At 33.2% G+C, this 20,646-nt stretch overlaps 1 protein-coding gene across 4 annotated transcripts in view; it reads left to right on the top strand.

The window, feature by feature from the left end:
• The window catches only part of CD36 (CD36 molecule (CD36 blood group)), a gene marked incomplete at both ends in the record, with an annotated part of 35,223 nt that extends 15,565 nt beyond the window's left edge, over positions 1–19,658 (top strand). Inside the window, 11 exons of one of the 4 annotated variants that reach the window (XM_080701782.1) lie at positions 786–946; positions 5,085–5,232; positions 6,098–6,277; positions 8,550–8,641; positions 11,014–11,060; positions 14,217–14,286; positions 15,368–15,555; positions 16,448–16,566; positions 18,022–18,095; positions 18,657–18,711; positions 19,494–19,658. In XM_080701782.1, coding sequence (XP_080557908.1) covers positions 786–946; positions 5,085–5,232; positions 6,098–6,277; positions 8,550–8,641; positions 11,014–11,060; positions 14,217–14,286; positions 15,368–15,555; positions 16,448–16,566; positions 18,022–18,095; positions 18,657–18,711; positions 19,494–19,658 — 1,299 coding nt within the window. The remainder of the gene's footprint in view (positions 1–785; positions 947–5,084; positions 5,233–6,097; positions 6,278–8,549; positions 8,642–11,013; positions 11,061–14,216; positions 14,287–15,367; positions 15,556–16,447; positions 16,567–18,021; positions 18,096–18,656; positions 18,712–19,493) is intronic. The other 3 variants (XM_080701780.1, XM_080701781.1, XM_080701779.1) reach the window with 3 other exon arrangements.
• Between the last annotated feature and the right edge of the window lie 988 nt (positions 19,659–20,646).

Consider the following 20,646-nt stretch of genomic DNA (forward strand, 5'->3'; position numbering starts at 1 on the left):
GAGTATTTCCTTGATTCTTATCCACAAAAAGAAAGATTTTATTCAGAAAATGCCATAAAAATTTTTATTTATTTATATTTTTTATTTATTTTTTTTCAATACTAGGGATTAAACCCAGGGAAATTCTAACTTTGAGCTATACCCCCAGACTTACCTTGTATTCTTTATTTTGAAACAGTGTCTCACTAAGTTGCAGAGTACCTCACTAAGTGGTGGAGGCTACCCTTGAACCATCGTCCTAGGGTCTCAACTTCCCCTTGTTAATCTGAGATTACAAGCCTGCTTTACCATGGCCTGCTTATAAGAAACTTTATTGAATAAATTTTACAAGAGGGTCTAGGAACAGAGTAAGGGGGAGAGGTCAAGAAGAAACAAGAAGGGCTTCCCAAAAAGGAGGAGGGAGGGAGTAGGAGAGAGGGAGAGGAGAGAGAGTCTACTGCCACATAGTGGGCTTTTATCCCCATAGAAATTCTACCCCTTTTCATATATATATTAATTTTGGGTTTCGCACCACAGCTTACTGCATCGGTCCAGGATTGTATCTATCATGTGGAAACTCTAAAGCTGCAATGTAATAGACTGAAAGTCTTTGACCCCAGCCGGATGGGGCAATTTCTGTCTTTCCTTTCGGGAATGCGTTCCTGTTTTGTTTTGTTTTTTCATTCTGCCCTGTTCTATTTTCCTATCTACCTACCTAACACTTTTATCCTGGCTGACTACAGATTGTATACAAACTCTTAAAAGTGCTACAATGAAATAACACACGCTTTTTTTCTTTTACATAGGAAGTTGTCCTCCAAGAAGGTACAATTGCTTTTAAAAACTGGGTTAAAACAGGCACAGAAGTTTACAGACAGTTTTGGATCTTTGATGTGCAAAATCCACAGGAAGTGGTAGTGAACAGCAGCAAAATTAAAGTGAAGCAAAGAGGTCCTTACACCTACAGGTGAGTCCCCTGAAAGGAGTGGCACTCTTAACTCCAGCACATAGATTGCTGAGAAAGTTCCCACTTGCTGCAAGCCGTTGTGTTGAAATGTACTTATATTCTCACCAATACTATAGACATATAAATTCTTAGACCTTACCCCAACCAAATGAATTGGAGCCCTGCAAGGAATTTAAAAGCCCTCTGGGTGATTCTGGTAGACACTAAATTTTGAGAACCATGGAACTAAGCTGACTTTTTTTTTTTTTTTTTTTTTTTTTGGTGGTACTAGGGGTGGAACCCAGAAGCTTTCTACCTCTGTGCTATACTCCCAGACCTATTTTATATTTTATTTGGAAACAGGGTCTCACTAGGTTACTGAGAGCCTCACTCAGTAGCTGAGGCTGGCTCCGAACCTCAGCCTCCCAAGCACGGATTACAAACCTGCACTGCCATGCCTGGCCAACTAAGCTGATATTATGTAACACTAGTACCTGCTGAGGATTTATATTCAACCCAATTTTCAGAATATGTAGGTATATATATTTATCTAGTAGTTTTACTCTTCTAGTTTTCTGTTTACTGAAAGTAAATATACTATACCTTTTACCCATCATTCCATGAGGATTTATCAGAAATGCGAATAGAATCTTAGACTGTTAGAACTTAGGGAAATGGTTAGCCAGAAGTTTCATTTTGCAAGTAAAAATCCTGATAACATCAAAAGTGAAGTGTCCTGACCACCATGTTCACACTGATGAGAACCGGTAATTTGGATATTTGCATACATTTTCTCCTGTTTAGACTCTTTTTTTCTATCAAAGTAATTAAAGGGAATATTTACCAAACATTAGGCATATATCTATGCTATCTACATGGAAACATAGATAAGTCCTCTATGTCGTTTATTATACAAATATGTGGCTCTCACCAAAGGATGATTAAAACTACTTATATACCCTGATAAATTCATATCACAAAATTTTATATTTGTAATTTTTATAATTCACAGTTTTAGTTCTTACCTGTTTTGAATATTCTATGATGACATAATTTTAAAATTACAACAAACTAGTGATAGCTGTAGCAGTACTCAAAGCGCTGCACACTGTTTGTGAGGTACAGACTGTGTTGGTGCTTATATTGTCATGGCAATTTCCCCCAGCTCAGCTGCATCTAAAGTCATATCTGTGAGCACTCACTACCTTGTTGAAGAAGCTTAATATTCGTTACAAGGAAAATCTTATCTTGGAAATATATTTTTGTTGTCTTACAGTTTCTAACAATGATCCTTATAAATATTTTCTTCCAAAGAAAAGTTATACCTATCATGTATACCCACTGAAAATATGGAATTCGTATAAGGCCCAATGAATTTCTCTGCATAAGTAGTAATTTGTATTACTTTTTTTTTTTTTTTTGGTGGTACTGGGGATGGAACCCAGGGTACTTCTACCTCCAGGCTACACTCCCAGACCTATTTTATATTTTTTATTTGGAAACAGGGTCTCTTAAGCCAGCTGAGGCTGGCTTCGAATCTGCAAGATCCTTCTGTCTCAGCCTCCCAAACACGGGGATTACAAGCGTGCGCCACCATGCCCGGCTTTAATTGCGTTTTTTTTTTTTTTTTTTTTTTTTTTAACAGATGAGTATCTGTGATGGAGAGAAATGTTGGAATTTGGGAATTTACCATGATTTTTGTCTGGTTTTTGGTTTTGGGTGAATCATGTTTTTCACCTTTAGGATATTATTATATTATTTAGGATATTATTATATTATTATATTATATTATATTATTATATTATATTTAGGATATGAGTAAACATAAATATAATTACTACCGAGTTTAGTTCTCCTCTGATAGGTAGCAGCTAATGTAATTTTTATTCTTAAATCCTTTAACCTTTCTCAAAGGGACCAAACAATGGTAGGTTAGATATACTTAACTCGCTTGTTGAAGCAATAGAGGGAGAGATGGAGAAGAAGAGTTTGGTTTAAAGCTGAATTTTATAAACAATAAACTCATTTTTGCATAATAATTTTAAAAGGATTTCTTGTCAACTACAGGTTATCTTATCTCATGGTATCACCAAACTGGAGTCTTTTTTGATTGTTTGCTTGTTTGTTTGTTTGTTTGCCTGGATGCCTCTAAGAAAGGGGAAAATATTACCTTTTAGAAAAATGTTAATACTTTGAAAGTATGTGTTCAGTTAAATATGTTACTCCATAAGTTATACTCAGAATCCAGTCAAAATTAGAATTATAGAAAGATGTCCCATCTCAAGGAAAACTGGGCTAATTTGGCCAATGACTGCTAAAATGAGTTTGATGAAACTTTGACTGACAAGATGTGACATGAGTCAAAGCATGAAATTGCCTGAATGGAAACCTTAGTTATAGTGCAACCTAAACCGGTCCTGTGAATACTATAATTTCTTAAGAACAGTCTCAGGTAAAACACAAATAATTTTTAAAGTTGTCTTTACTTTGACAACAAAAAATTCAGGACACACACTTCCCTTGACCTCATTAACACTTCCCCAAACTTCTAATTTTTTAAATAAAAATATTGAGTGACTATGTTTTTTTTAATACTTTTGGTGATTCCTTATAGTGTCACATCATAATGAATTTTATGGTGGTAGTGACATCATGTACACAGCACTTGGTGAGGATTTTTCTCTTAGTGAGTGCCATCTACTGGTATAATGTTGTAAATACAACATTAAGGAAGCTTAAATATGGTTCACTATTATTTTGCTATTGTTTCAGTGATGTGTATGCATAAATGTTCCAAAAATTACAATAGCTTGATATTAAATATGAATAATATATATTCTAATTTAAAATAGCAATTTAGAGAAAATTTATTGCTAGTACATGGCTGTCTTGAGTTCTGTTTCAGATTTTTATATTCTTTGTGTATCTATATACCTCAAAGGAAAATAATAAAGCTTAGGTGAAAGTACACTAAAATATTTTTCTATCTTATTTTAACATCTCCTTTAAAACAACTTGAGCCATTAATTTATTTCTTCATAAAGAAATAGTAAAATACTGAAAATTCCCTATGTATATCATGCCCTGTGCTTGGGAAACAAAACAGTCATGATCCCCATCCTATAAAAATTAATATTTTTATGATATTTAAAGATTTGTTTTTATTTAAGTCACATGATTTTTTATTCTTTACCTTAGTTATTCATTCATTTTATATAATAGATATTCAAATACATGATTGGGTGATAATTTATACATATTTTATCTCAGCGGGTAGCTTGCAAAATATTTTTTCCATAATAGTCATCCTTTACTACATTGGAAAAAAGATTTGACATCCTAGAAGTGTTAACGCCAATATCTTACAACTAATAAATATTCAACTTTTAAGGGCAATGGAGATGAGCTTGTCTATAGCTCTTAAAAGAGGAAGTTATAGTCTATTATTTATTTCTAGTTTTCACTAAAGTAATATGAAGAAGATGGAAAAGCCAGTGCTAGATAGACATTGTACTTTCGGAGTTCCTTCTAGTATGAGAAAAGGGATTCCATATTACCCTGCTTAACCTCTCCACTGTCTCCTCCTTTCCCTTGAGATAGACTGTCATTTAGAGCATCCTATCCTTTTCGATTGACATCTTGCTCATTTAAGTGACTTTGTTCCCCACCATTCTTTTTCATCTAACTATACAATTCAATTTCAAACATTTGTATTTCCCCAAATGCATTGTGTTCTTGATTTTATAGATGCTACTTTCTGCCCTATTTTACCTAGACAAACTTGAATTTGATATTACACCACTTACCTAGAATTGCTACCAAAATGGATCTTGACTCTCAAATTGTGCTAGGACCAACCAAGACGAAGCTGGATTTGAATCTCTTCTCTTTTTTAGTAGACTCTGTGAGGATGCCCATTATAACACACTTCTCTCCTGCTATTCTCATTTTCTGTTTTCTAGTTCATAGCCCTAAACTGATTAGTTTGCTAGAAACCTAGCTGTGGCTAATTTGTTAGTTTAACCCCATTGTTTAGCATAATTTCTGATATATTCTGTATGTTCAAATAGTATTTATTAAATAAACAAATGACTTACAATTTAATATTTACATGAGATAGTTTTTTTTTTTTTTAATTTGTTACTGCTGTCCTTTTCAGAGTCCGTTTTCTAGCCAAGGAGAATATAACCCAGGACGACGAGGACAACACTGTCTCTTTCGTCCAGCCCAATGCGGCCATCTTTGAACCATCACTATCAGTGGGAACAGAGAATGACACTTTCACAGTTCTCAATCTGGCAGTAGCAGTGAGTACACAGACAAGTTTATTTTAAAAATACTTTAAAGCCAAGAGTGGTGGTACACACCTGTAATCCCAGTACACTGGGAGACTAAAATAGAAAAACCACAGGTTAGCAAACAGCCTTTACAACTTAGTGTGGTTGTCACTAGGTTTTATTTTATTTTATTTTAAAAATAAAATGTGTCTGGGAGTGTAGTTCAGAGGTAGAATGCCCCTGGCTTCAATCTCTAGTACCATAATAATAAATAAATCAAAATACTCTGGAACCCACCACAATTTCATCATTAAAGTCATCACTAAATTTTAGTTTGCCCTTTTTATAAAAATGTGTAGGATGTTGTTATTTTGAGCGGAATTGTGGTCATTTGGAAAGATGACAAAATCATAACAATAAGCTGGGTGTAGTGGCACACGTTTGTATTCCCAGTACTTGGGAGGCTGAGACAGGAGGATTGCAAGTTCACAGCCAACCTTAGCTACTTAGTGAGGCCCTCTGCAACTTAGTGAGACCCTGTTTCAAAACAAAGAATAACAAATAGAACTGAGAGTGTAACTCAGAGGTAGAATGTTCCTGGGTTCCATAACCAGTACTGAAAAAAAAAATCATAACAAGAAACAGGATTAGAAGATTACTTCAAGAACATCATTAAAAACAGGGCTTCACTTAGAATGCCATCTCCTCATGGCTGGCAATGAGGCAGAGAAATGTAATCATTTAAAGATTAAATAAGTTACAGTTTTAGTGCAGGTAGGATTTTGCAATAATTTAAAAGATATAGCATAAGAAGAGTTTGAGTCTAGTATTTAATCCATTTACTTGTTAAATGCTATTTTATTGGTGTTCTAAATAGTGATTTTTTTTTTTGTAGGCTGCACCCCATATCTACCAAAATGCATTCGTTCAAGTGGTGCTTAATTCACTTATCAAAAAGTCAAAATCTTCTATGTTCCAAACCAGAACTGTGAGAGAATTGTTGTGGGGCTATAAGGATCCATTCTTGAGTCTGGTTCCATATCCTATTTCTACCACAGTTGGCGTATTTTATCCTGTAAGTATAAAATAGATGACATATTGTTATTTTTTCATTGGATTAATATAGTTGTTATCTGGCAAGATATAATCTTATAATCTAATGCAAGTCGTATTATTTATAATACAACTGTGAATATATGCCCCAATTGCTTTTTTTAAAAAGTCTCCCTTGGCCAGGAGTGGTGGCACACACTTGTAATCCCCGTGCTTGGAAGGCAGAGACAGGAGGATCATGCAGGTTCAAAGCCAGCCGCTCTGGCTAAAGAGACTCTGTTTCCAAATAAAATATAAAAAATAGGTATGGGAGTTATAGCCCGGAGGTAGAAGGGTTTCCATCCCCAGTACCACAAAAATAAATAAATAAATAAAAAATAAAAAGTCTCCCTCATATGGTTTCAACATTCCTAGTTGTAAATTTACTTAAATAAATTAAAATAATGTTACTTTAAAATTTAGTCAAGTTCTACTCTTTTAGAATTTGATTTCTCTTTCCCCAAAATTAAGTTTGAATTGTTTTAGGCTTGTGTTGAACATATTAATCCTATGGTTCCTTTTTGTCTAGGTCTCTCATAAGTTTGACTTGAGTTTAAAAATTTACCACAAATTTGCACATTTCAATAAGTCAGGACACCTTATTTTAGTGGTCCTCAAATATCATAAAATGGCAGTTTGGAGATTAAGAAGAAATGTATGTGCTAGATGATATATTTAGTTATAGCGTTAAGTTTTGAATTGCCAAAAGAATGAGCTGATCCTATTGAAATTAAATTTTGCCTATGATTTTGTTTGTCACTATAGGTGAGTAACAGCTATATTTCTCAGTTCTTTATTGTTGTTTTACTTGTAGATAGTATTTAGGATTGAAATGTTCAAATATTAGCTGGGAGTGGTGGCACACGCTTGTAATCCCAGCATTTGGGAGGCTGAGACAGGAGGATCATGGTTCACAGAAAGCCTCAGCTACTTAGTGAAGCCCTTTGCAACTCAATTAAATCCTGTTTCAAAATAAAGAATAAAAGTGTGGGTTGGGGGTATAACTCAGAGGTACAATGCCCCTGGATTCCATCCCCAGTACCACAAAAAAAAAAAAAAAAAAAGAAAATGAAAGAAAAGTTCAAGTTGGGTGTGGTGGTTCATGCTTGTAATCCCATGCTTGTAATCCTACCATTTGGAAGGCTGAGACAGGAGGATCTCAGTTCAAGGACAGCCTCAGCTACTACTCAGTGAGGCCCTTTACAACTCAGTGAGACCCTGTTTTAAAATAAAAAGAATAGCTGGGTGTGGTGGTGCAGGCTTGTAATCCCAGCACTTAGGAGGCTGAGACAGAAGGATTGCACAGGTTCGAAGCCAGCCTCAGCTACTTAGTGAGGCTCTCAGCAACTTAGTGAGACCCTGTTTCCAAATAAAGTATAAAAATAGGTCTGGGAGTATAGCCCAGAGGTAGAAAAGCCCCTGGGTTCCACCCCCAGTACCACCAAATAAATAAATAAATTAATTAAATAAAATAAATAAATAAAATAAAATAAAAAGAATAAAAAGTAGGGATGGGGAAGTAAAAAGTGTGTAGCTTAGAGATAGAATGCCCCTGGGTTCCATCCCTAGTACCACAAAAAAAAGTTCAAATGTTAATATAGAAAGCCTTAAGGAATTAGAGATTTAATTATTATTTGAACTCAAATTCTAATATCTCTCTCTTTGACTAATTAGAAAAATATCTGCCTAATCTTTATCATTCTAGTAGCCACTTATTACGAAAATAGAAGGGAGAACATTAGGGTCAAGAAAGAGGATCAAGGGGAGATAGTAGAGAGTGAAATTGGTTGAGTTATGTTTTATGCATGTACAAATATGCCACAGTGAACACCACTATTTTGTATAATTAATATGTACCAACAAAAGTGTTTAAGTAGCATAACATTTAAACTAGAAACCTATCATTGTTCCCAAAGCTCTTGTTCAACGTGCCCTCACCATAGCAAAACTGGTAATCAAAATAGCCTCATGACCTAATTATGGTAGAGTGCTCAAGTGTTGATCACACCAATTTTTGATACTCATTTTCTTCTTTATCTTGGCATCAGGCACTTATTTCTGGGCAAATTTTATATCCTACCCTCTAGAAAATTAAATGTCATAATTTAAAAACCTTTTCATATTGTATATTTCAAATAATATAAAATAACTGAGCACAGAGTGTTTGAGAAATGAGAAAGTTAGTTATATGTGTTTTAACTGGGAAAATATGACTGATTCTGTAAGTAATTTTTTTCTTGTCCCTATTGTTTTAGTACAACAATACTGCAGATGGAGTTTATAAAGTTTTCAATGGAAAAGATGACGTAAGCAAAGTTGCCATAATTGACTCCTATAAAGGCAGAAAGTAAGTATCCAGGGAGAGTGGGTATGCGTGTTTACTAGGTACACTGAGACAGCAATGGGGCATTCTGAAGGCCCAGAATTAGGTCTGGTTGAAGGTCATCAGCTCTGAAAATATTAACCCTGTAATTGTGCCAGCTGGTATGTTCAGACTAAATATCAGCCCTATAAAGGGTTTGGCTTGCTTTAATATGCAGATTCTCTTAAAGAAATGCAAGCTGGGCAAGGTGGCATGTTTCTAATCCCAGTACTAGGGAGGCTCAGACAGGAGGACCACAAGTGCAAGGTCAGCCTCAGCAACTTAGGGAGACTCTGTTGCAAATAAAAAAAATCAAAGTGCTGCGGGTGTCACTCCGAGGTAGAATGCCCCTGAGTTTAATCCCCAGTACCACAAAAGCAACAGCAAAGAAATGTCACAGGACTATTTTCATTTCTGCTGCATATTCAGCACTAACGTGCATTTAGACAATTAAATCACATTGAAAAGAAAATTAATACAGCAACTTAATGTCTAGTAAAACATATCTTGTTTCAGTGTTTTGATAATTGAGCATGTCAAATAAAAATTGTGTGTTCCAGCGGCATGTCCTAAAGGTATGCATGAAGATGGAGGCTTAATGAAACCATGAAAATGATTTTGTGATTTTCCCTCTGCAGATTGTCTTTAAATAATTTTCTGCACTGATGGCTCAGCTTTATTTTACATTTGTAAATGCAAAAATGAAATTGGTATTTTGATATAGTTTTGGAATATATTTTGATATAGTTTTTAACTTCATTAAATATAAGGGGAAAAGCCTTTTCCTCCCCTTGCTCTTCATAAGTATACTTGAGATCAATTATTTATTGGCATGGAATGAAATAAGCAAAGCTGAAAGAGATCAAATGTTTGTATCAACATAAGTAGCCACTGCCTCAAACTGTGTTTTTGTCTAATGGTAGCATACAGCAGTTACATATTTACTGATGTAGTAGTTTTTCTCCTATGGGGATCAAAGCTTCACATCTTTTATATAAAAGTCTGGTAGAGGAAAAACAATTCTAAGTTTATTTCAGAGAAAAATCACATCAATATCCCTCGAACAACACATTTTTCACTTTATTTCCATATTGAAGAAAGTTGCTAAATGCTTCTAATTAGAGTAATAATTGTGCATTAGTTTAAGATTATAGGTTGATTTAAATCCTCATTACAAGATTAAGCATGATCAACAGTGTATTCTATTTGAAAATTTAGCAGAAGATTATGTTGATATCTCAGTAGATAATGTGTTAGGAGTAGCAAAAAGTAGTTTTTTCATCACCAAAAAGTACCTGAAGATGCAGGAAAACTTTTACTACTATCTCTCATTTCCGCATCTTTGTCTCTCACTGATTTAAACACGCAGGCAGAAACTAATAAACTCTGTTCAACTTTATTTATTTATTTATTTATTTATTTATTTTATGGTACTGGGGTTCCTGGAAGCCCTTCTACCTCTGGGCTACACTCCTAGACCTATTTTATATTTTTGAAACAGGGTCTCTTACGCCAGCGCGGCTGGCTTCGAACCTGCGCGATCCTCCTGTCTCAGCCTCCCAAGCGCGGGGATTACAAGCGTGCGCCACCACGCCCGGCTCTGTTCAACTTTAATGCTAGTCCATGCAAAAGTTAAATGAGGAAGAAGTTAAAATTAAATATTTATGTTTTGCATTTTTTTAGGGTCTGGGGATGGAACCCAGGGGCATTTGACTTCCAAGCTATAAGCCCTGCCCTAATTTTCTTATTCTTTATTTTGAAACAGAGTCTCACTAAGTTGCAGAGGGCCTCACTAAGTAGCTGAGGCTGTCTGTGAACCGCAGTCCTCTGGTCTCAGCCTCCTAAATACTGGGATTACAAGGGTGCGGCACCACGCTCGGCTTATATTTTGCATTCTATAGACATAAATATCTTTCTTTTTTTTTCTTCATCCTCTTTGATCTCATACTGAACATATATAAATAAACCACTTAACACTTTTTCTCTTTTTCACTATAAACATTCAAAATACTTTCAAATAATTAATTTCTCATTGGAAGAAAAAATTCTCTAAATAGAGATCTATATTTCAAATAAATGTTTTTCAACTTTTTCCTTTAGAACTATATATACATTTCAGGTTATTTCTGATTAACTTAGCACTTGGAAGTTTTAGTTTATAGCCTTCTAACTATAAGGTTATCAGGTACTTAATTTTTTGCAAAAGGATGAAAATTTCAAGTAAAAAAAATAGGTTGAATCAATGAGAATATTTCTTAAACTTAGCATTTTTCAATAAATATTATGTTAGAAGTACTGAATCATAATAGAAAAGTAATGTGAGTGAATGTCTGTTCATATTCCTCTTTATTTCTCAGGAATCTCACCTATTGGCCAGGTCATTGTGACATGATTAATGGTACAGGTAAGAACATTTGCAGTAATGATCACCTTCTTCCACAAATCTCTCACCAAACCTACAGTATTTTGAAGGTTGAGGGGATGTATTTAACTGTTTTTATTACCAAAATACTTCCGTTTCCATTTTTATATGGGTTTAGTAAGGTCTGGTTAGTGTGATGGGATTTCTGAAGATTAATCAAAGAGGAAGATTAATCCAGTAAGTAACCCTTACTAGGTTACTAGGGAAATGTTTGTTTCGTAAAAACTGCTTAATGAATTGCCATCCTACCAACAAAAATAAGTAGTTAAGAAAACCAAACTTGTAGTTATAGTTACTATTCAAATCTTTTCTAAGCACTATACAGATGACTTATAATTGGAAAGCCTTAAAATCAACATCATTAGAGAGGAGAAACCTACGTGAGATTCAAAGCTGAGGTAGAGTCAGTAATGTGACAAGAAAGAACCATCCATTTTAGATAAGATGGTCAGAATGAGAGAGGAAAAAATAATAAGTCAGTCTAGTAGACAAGATGTCTACTAGGCATCTAGGAACTAGATGTCTGCTATTTATGAAAAATATATGTATAAAAGTGAACATTCTGAATTAGAATTGGAGAAAAGGAACTAAAAAGCTAGATTTAGGGTATGGTTAGATCTGTCTTAGTATTGTGCTTGAAAATGTGAGACGCATAGGACTATTAATTTAAGAGGTAAGATTTTTTTTTTCTTTTAAAGCAATGCTTGGGAATAAAAAAAACACGAGATAATTGAAATCAGAAGTAAGCATCCAACTACTAAGAAGTATTGGAATAATGTTTACAAGACAGGCAAGGGATTATTCTATACAAAATGATTTGATAATGAAAACGTTAGAAAGGGAAGCATAGGAAATGTGAACTTTTCCAAAGGTATGATTTTTTTGCATGTGTAATTTTTTCTCTTTCTTATAGAGGAAAAGAAAATACAGCAAAGGCACTAATGGATTTCCTTGGTAGGGTTTTGTGCCATAGAAGTAATGCTTTCTAGGCGCATTTCTGCAAATATGTTGGCAAGGGCCTCAGTACTACTATAACTCTAATAGTTACACAAGCATAGTGCACAGTTCTTAGGGAAAGAGAAATGAACTGCACATAAATAGTAGATAACTCTGAGTATTTTAAAGTATCATTAAACAATTCAGTCAAAATTAAATAAGTAGATAAGCTTAGCAAAAGGATGTAGAGGATTCATTAGTGACACTGATATACACAAGCATCAGTTAAAAGATGTAAGAGGAAAACAGAGGTAAAATGAAATAGGAGCAGAGGTAAGCTGAATAGGGCAAGGTGCAATTCCTGTGAGATTTTTGGTGACAGGATGAGGAAAAGGATTAATGAAATGATTCTAATGTGTTTTCATTATCATTAAGAAGTATATCGTCTACCTTCAGTAGGATTAAAAAGTGAAAGTATTAATATTTGTTTTGGAGAATGTTTGTTTTGGAGAAAAAGCTCTGCTAATATGAGCTATCTTATGGTATAGTCCCTGGGAATCGCTAGCAACAATTATTTCATTGATGTTTTAATGATAGTTAAAGTTAAGACTGGGAAGGTAGCTGTAGGCTGTGTCCTTACAGGAACCCATAAAGAGAATGGGATTACAAATGTGTGCCATCATGCCTGGCTATATTCTATTTTAAAACAGCATCGTGCTAAGTTGCTAAGGCTGGCTTCCAACCTGTAACGTTCCTGTCTCAGCCCAAGTATTGTGATTATAGGCATGTACCACTGCACCTGGTTAGTTTATTCCTTTTAATGATTTCAGCAGCATTGTGAAGTAGGGGTGAAGAGATTTTCTGAGAGCAGACCAGTAGACTCATGAATAACTGGACCCTCCCTGTACTAGTTACTGTTCCTGAACTGTTGTGTAAGAATATAAAGAAAGGCAAATAAAATGCAGCATTTATAAAAAAACAATTAATTAGTTAATTAAACTATAAGATCCAGGCCTCTCAATGCCAGGATCAAGTATTGATCACAATATCATTGTAATCTTATTATATTTTATCTATCTCGTGAGCATAAATGAAGAATAACAATGTCTCACCATAAAAACAATTGCCAGTAAAAAAAAAACTTGGAATGCATAATTGAAGAATAGACACTACTATTTTATTTTATTTTATTTATTATTATTATTATTATTATTATTATTATTATTATTATTATTATTTGGTGGTACTGGGGTTCCTGAGAGCCCTTCTATCTTCGGGCTACACTCCCAGACCTATTTTATTTTTGGAAACAGAGTCTCTTAAGCCAGCGTGTCTGGCTTCAAACCTGTGCGATCCTCCTGTCTCCGCCTCCCAAGCGCGGGGATTACAAGCATACACCACTACGCTCGGCCTGATACTACCATTTTAAACAAATACATTCACTGGTGGTTCATTTCTGTGATACTCATTTGAGAAGCAGATGTAGGAGTTACCTCATTATCTCTTCACTTATTCATTGTGTTCTATGGATCATCACTGTAGTAGAAATTCAATAAACTCAATCAATATCTTTTTAAATTTGATGGATATGTTTTCAAAACATTTGCACAAAATTCTATTTAGTGAGAGAATTTTAATACATGGATTTAAAAATATTAATCAGCTATTAGTGCAGAAGAATGAATCACTAGTAAAAATGAGAACAATGTCGCTATAGCTGGAGTTCTAACTGAATTTTATGGCAAGAAAAGTGCCATTCTGCAGATGGGGTGGGACATCACAAAACCACACAAACACAACTTTAGTAACATGTGATTTTACCACTTTTGGTTTTCTATTTTATATCAATAAATATGCATGTTTTATAAATTTGTTATTGAATATTTAATATATGGTTTTTAGCTACATATGGTTAACAGGTACTTAAAAATATCTAGTATGAGTGAAATACACTATCATTAAAAAAAGCATAGTGGGTCTTGAAAATATAAAATATCTTGTTTTTATTGATTACGTATTGAAATGTTATTTTGGAGATATCTATTTATTACTTTTTAAAGTAACTATAGTATTGAATAATTTTTAAATTACATAGGTGGTTTGTATTATATTTTTGTTGGCTGTGTTAGAATAGAGACTTCTAGATTTTTCCAGTATGCATATCACATCTAATCACTCATCACTGGCTTGCTTTTAAAACAGATGCAGCTTCATTTCCACCTTTTGTTGAAAAGTCTCGAGTATTGCAGTTCTTTTCCGCTGATATTTGCAGGTAAGAGAAAGACAGCAGTGTACAACTGTGAGTAATTTTTTTTCTCGTGATAAAATGAAGATCAGGAAATTGTATCTAATAATTACATTATTTGAGAGAGATAAAATTACTTAGGTGTTTTTCTTGATTTTCTGATAACTACAAAAATATGAAACTAAAATATTTATTAATTTTTTGCAGAGTAGCTCTTTACATGTCAACTTTTTAAATGCAAATCATTTTTCTCACCATTTCTAAAACTGAATTTTCATTTCTTGTAACAAACTATTAGTATATTTAATAGCAAATCTAGAAAAAAAATGCCCAGTCTTTCTAAAGATGTCCAGAAGAAGATGATGCAACTATTCCAAAACAATGCTAGCTAATGTCATCTCCTGCCACTACAACACCTTTTCAAATTGATGGGGTTCAGTAGATAACCCCAAAAGCACTGGAGTTCATGCTGCTACCCTGGAACCTCAGCCCTATTCCTAAAGACAGTGAGATTGTAGGGAAGAATTTATTTGCTCAAACTTTTCCTTAAGTGTAACATTGCTGAGAACAGTGTTGTTGTTGTTTTTTATATATATATACATATATATAGGGGGTTCTGGGGATTAGAAGGATCCTCTTGAGCTATAGCGCATTGCCTAGGTTGTGGCGGACTCTTGGCAAATGACAGAATATCAAATATATACCTTGGTAATTGAGTGGCTTTTCTCCTCAAGATTAAGTTTTGAAAGACAGAAGCTTTATTTCATCTAAATCAGGTACAAATGAAGAATTTCAAATGTCAAATAAATGTTTAAACTGTACAGGAAATTAGTTTTGAGGCATATCTTTGGTATATATATATATATATATTCCATGGTAGTTCACAAGCAAATTTGCCCTTCGAAGCTTTTGAGAATAAAAGAACATCTTACACTCAGATATTGAGTTCTTAAAATTTTTCAACAACTTTTTTCTGAGACTTTCAAATTCTAAGAATAGTGCATGTTTTTCTAAGTTAAAGCAAATAATATAAAGTAAGAATAAGAAAGAAAAACATGAACCTCCAGAATGTGGCTCCTTGAATGAAACCATTTCTCTCCCTGTTTAGGTCAATCTACGCTATATTTGGATCTGAAGTTGACCTGAAAGGAATCCCTGTGTATAGATATATTCTTCCAGCCAATGCCTTTGCAGCTCCAGCTCAAAATCCAGACAATGAGTGTTTCTGCACAGAAAAAATTATCTCAAATAATTGTACATCGTATGGTGTGCTAGACATCGGCAAATGCAAAGAAGGTGTGTAAATATGTTTGGTATCATGGTTCATGGCATGGTTTACAGTATTCTTTACAATAGAACCTTTACCCAGAATCTCTATCCAAAGTATAAAATTAAAGAAAGTAATCATTGTAGAAGAGTTGGTGACAAAAATTTGATGTTGGTTTGATATTTTTATATGTGCTTTTATTGGTATATTATAGTCTCACATCATAAAGTGTTGACAATCTTCAACTGTATGTCCATGTTGCCAAACTTAGTAATTATAGGAGAATCACACCAATATTACTCATTGCTGCTTTCATGTTTAGGGAGAAGTGAAAGTTCCCAGAATATTCTGAGCATCCCAAGTTATCCCTCTGCCATTGTTCTAGAATATTTTTTTCTAGAAAGTAGTAAATGAATGTATTTTCAGTATGTTTCTAAAATAAGAATTGATTAACCCAGTACTTGTTCTATCTGGCTCATATTTTTCATGTAAGGGGTGCAATTGAAGAAAGAAAAAACTCATAAATTAATTATCAATCTATAGACATATTGCTGCCTAAAACATGAATAAATATTATAAATGAGTATGTATATATTAAGTAAATATGAATATATATTAAGTATATATATTTAATAAGGATATATATTATAAAAAGCTTGTGTTTAGCAGCTAAATTTTGCATATTGAACATTAATACCTAGAGAATGAACAACTGATATAACCAATGGTTAGTAAGATGATGCATAGTTTTATGTTTCATTTGTGTACAATAGTATTCTGATATAGTTTTCTAACATCAGCTCTAATCATTGTTCAAAACCATGTACTTTTTAAATCTAAAAAGCTTCTTTTTTAAGGAAATAGTTTCTAAATGTGAAATGAAGTGATTTATTTCCAGCTTACTCTTAAAATTGTTTTCAGGAAAGCCTGTGTACATCTCACTCCCTCATTTTCTACATGCAAGTCCTGATATTTCAGAACCTATAGAAGGCTTAAGTCCAAATGAGGAAGAACATAGAACATACCTGGATATTGAACCTGTAAGCATATTTTTCTTTATTTTTTCAATATTGGGGACTGAATCCAGGGGCATTCTTCCTCTGAGCTACATCCTCTGACCTATTTTTCTTGGAACATGGTCTCACTATGTTGCAGAATACCTCACTAGGTAACTGAGGCTGGCCGAGAACCTCCGATCCTCCCGTTTTAATCTCCCAAGTACTGGAATCGAAAGCGCGTATCACCACACTCAGCTTTATTAAAAAAAAATGAAATTGTAAGAAAATAATCTTTCAGTCACACCACACTTTTGAGTCATATTCTTAATCAATTATTGAACCTCTGCCAATGAAAATTACATTGATATCTTCCTATTGCATATAAGTGTCAAAATATTCAATTTTACGTTCAGTATGTGAAACTTTATAATCCTTTTTAAGTTATATAAGTCAAGAAAATTAATGATAAATGAGTCTAATTAGCTTAAAACACTTCATATATAAGTATATATATTTATAACATGTTACTGTTTTATACTTACATACTTCACTCTAGGTATTGCTTTTATGAGGTACTGTATGCTATGAGGGATTAAAAGATTTTACATGTAAATTTAGGGTAAAATTTGTTATACTCCGCATAAAGAAAAATCTCCAACAATTGCTGTAGTTCACCACTTTTAATCTTTAAGTTATTTTAGTGTATTTTTGAAAGTTTATTTATTTATTTTTATTTTTATTTTTTGGTACTGGGGATGGAATCCTCCTACCTCTGGGATACACTCCCAGTCCTATTTTTATATTTTATTTGGAAACAGGGTCTCTTAAGCCAGTGAGGCTGGCTTCGAACCTGCACGATCCTCCTGTCTCCACCTCCGTGTGCAGGGATTACAAGCGTGTGCCACCACGCCCGGCATATTTTTTGAAAGTTGAAAGAAGAGCTGGGGATGTAGCTCAGGGTTAGAGCACTTGCCTAGAATGTGCCAGGCATTAGATTTGACCTCAGTACCACACACACCAAAAAGAAATAGCTTTATTAAATAAATAAACAAAGGAAAGAAAGAAAAAGAAAAGAAGGGAGGGAGGGAGAAAAGAAGGCATACCTCTTCAAACTGATTCATGAATTTATGAATCAGTATATTTTTCATCAGACATAATTCAGGAATTAATCACTTGGGTTCTTATATTTTATTACTGCTACTGTCATTGAATACTCAAAACCATTTTAGTAAATATCACAAATCTAAGTGAGATCTTGAGGTTAGGTTGAACAAAGAAAATGTTTGTATGCATAGATACGTATGTGAATACATTATATATACCCAGAACATACTTAGTAGTAAACAGATTCAGTTGATTTTTATAAGCTTCAAGTAGTCCTCTTTCAACTTAAGTTTTTCTTACATTGTTGCTGTGAAAGCAAAAGTAAACATTGGATTTTGTAAAATAATGTTTTTAAAATGAGTTGATAGTCATTTTAGCTTTTTTGCTTTTCAGATAACTGGATTCACTTTACAATTTGCAAAACGACTGCAAGTCAACATATTGGTCAAGCCAGCAAGAAAAATTGAGTGAGTCTTTTTAGTAAGGGTATCTTTATAGGATTTATAGCATGTTTTAAAGAACGTGAGCAAATCCATGAAAATATAAAGAATATTAAATGTCAGATTCTTTAAAATAATGTCATTGTGTGATAATAAATGCATATGACAGCTTTGACTTGTAACTTACAGTCATAGTAAGTGTTTTTTGAAATGGCATTTATATATTTTGGAATGTTTTTAATTGGATTTTGTAGTGGTAGCTCTCACTTTATTAGATAGTATTCCGGTGATGATAATTTCTAGATCATCTTTTACTTTTCTGAATACTATTTGTCAAAAATTAAAATGAGTGTCTGAAAAAAGTCAATCTAATTAGAAATCTGTATTAGAAAGACTTATGAGTGAAAGGGTTAAGAAATAGCTATATTAAAACTTAAATGATGCAATGCAGAGGAAAAAATCAAGAAACTTAACATACAAGAGTGACTGAGTTCTGGACATTTATTTATACTAGTTGTTACTAAGATTTCTGTTATATATGGAAATATACTGGTATATTTTCATAATTATTTTCAATGTATATTACAGAGCATTAAAGGCCCTGAAGAGGCATTATATTGTTCCTATACTCTGGCTTAATGAGGTTAGTATCCTCACTTATTTGTTATTAATAATAGTCAACATTTTATATTAAAAAACCCCTTTAATGTTTAAAAATTACATTTGCATATAATAAAGTAGTATTTCTATTGCCTGTATAGATGAGTTTACACATTACTGATCGAATTTATTTGAGAGAACCAAATCACATAGAAATATTTGTTAATTCTCAGGGTTTTTTTTAGGAGAAAACACTTTAAATTATACTTAAAAAGCATCTATTGCCTATTTTTCTTGTCATAGTGCTTGCTATAGGAAAGAGATATGCATCCATGTAAAACCAAAGAAACCAAGACTCACTGAGCATAATTGCGCTAATAAAAGCCAACTATGCTTATAAGGGCCAAGTTAGAGTAGAAGTAGGCAGTCTATTCTACTGCCTAAAAAGCTATTTTCAGTGTAAACCTCTGAATTGATCAGTCACAGAAAATGCATCTCATAAGCCTTCACAGTTAGTGGAACTGTTGACATTTGAAGTCTCCCTGTGTCACTAGGAAGCAACTTTTGAAAAACTATGAATTATTTCAGAGACTGTTATGAAGATCAAAAAATTCCTAATACACTGAAGTGTGATATATAGTATATTTAAAGGGAGGAGAATTATATTGACATTTGTCTTTGGTTTGCAAAAAGGCCTTGTTTTATAGATGCACATAAATAACCCTTCTACATGTTTTAAGGAAAAGAAATGTACATAATTTGAGCATTTGAACATTTTGTTTCACTAATCTATGCAAATGACACTATTTATTAATTTAATTATAGACTGGTACCATTGGTGATGAGAAGGCAGAAATGTTCAGAAATCAAGTGATTGGAAAAATAAAACTCCTTGGCCTGGTGGAAATGGTCTTGATTGGTGTTGGAGTGGCGATGTTTGTTGCTTTTATGATTTCATACTGTGCATGCAGATCAAAGAATGTAAAATAAGTAAGTATACGAAAGTATATATTGCTTGAATAATATTAATTCATTAATTATTTGTTTTAATTTTATCAAAAAGGGATTGTATATTAGGCCACAGATTTTTCCAAATGGCTACCCAACTATTATTTCTTAATATATCCTCCAGTTTTTAAGGTAATTTATACAATTAAGACACAAATGAAGACTGAATAAAATTTCAAGCAGAACACTAATCTACATCCCAAGTTCTGGAAGAAATAAAGGAAACTATGTAAATGTGGCCATTATAAAGTTAGCACAAATACAGCTTTTGTCCAAAATATTCATGCTTACTTATTTTTGTGGCTAATTATCAAAGCCACAAATGGATAAAAATAGATAATTTACTAGGAAAGTTATGTAAAGTTAAAATTGTGGAAGTTTAGGTAGAATGAAACTTATAGGAGAATAAGAAGTAATCAAAAACTCAAAAGACTATAAAGATAAAAGCTTATTTTGATAAAGCATGGAATTAAAACAAATCACAATAAAAAGATAAAATATTAGTAAAAAAGGGATGGTTGCTGTAACATATTAGTCTCCCTTGTTCAAATCCATGGTGTGCACTCTAGATAGCCCAAATCAGGTTCTGATGAACAATTAAAAATCACAATCTAAAAATTTGAATATAACAGTACTAGAAAATAGAATTAGTTACTCAGATTTGAGAAAGGAACAAGTAAATGTGGAGACACTTAAGAATCTTGGTAAAATTGTAAAAAAGGATTCAGGCCACTGTGATTTACCTATTAGTGCTCACATTTCTTCTGTATATTAACAGAGTAATGCCTTTGTTTAAAAGTAGAAATAGGCTTGTTATGAAAATCACAACTTCTAAATAAATTTTTTATTCTACTCCCAATAAAATTATTGAGCCTAAATTGCTTTATGTTGTAGGAATTCTGAATTTGCCACTGATTAAAAAAAATACGTTTGAATTATATTATCTGCCAGACCCATGCTAAACATTCAC

This window comes from Muscardinus avellanarius, assembly GCF_963383645.1.
Source record: "Muscardinus avellanarius genome assembly, chromosome: 9".
Classification (NCBI taxonomy): domain Eukaryota; kingdom Metazoa; phylum Chordata; class Mammalia; order Rodentia; family Gliridae; genus Muscardinus; species Muscardinus avellanarius.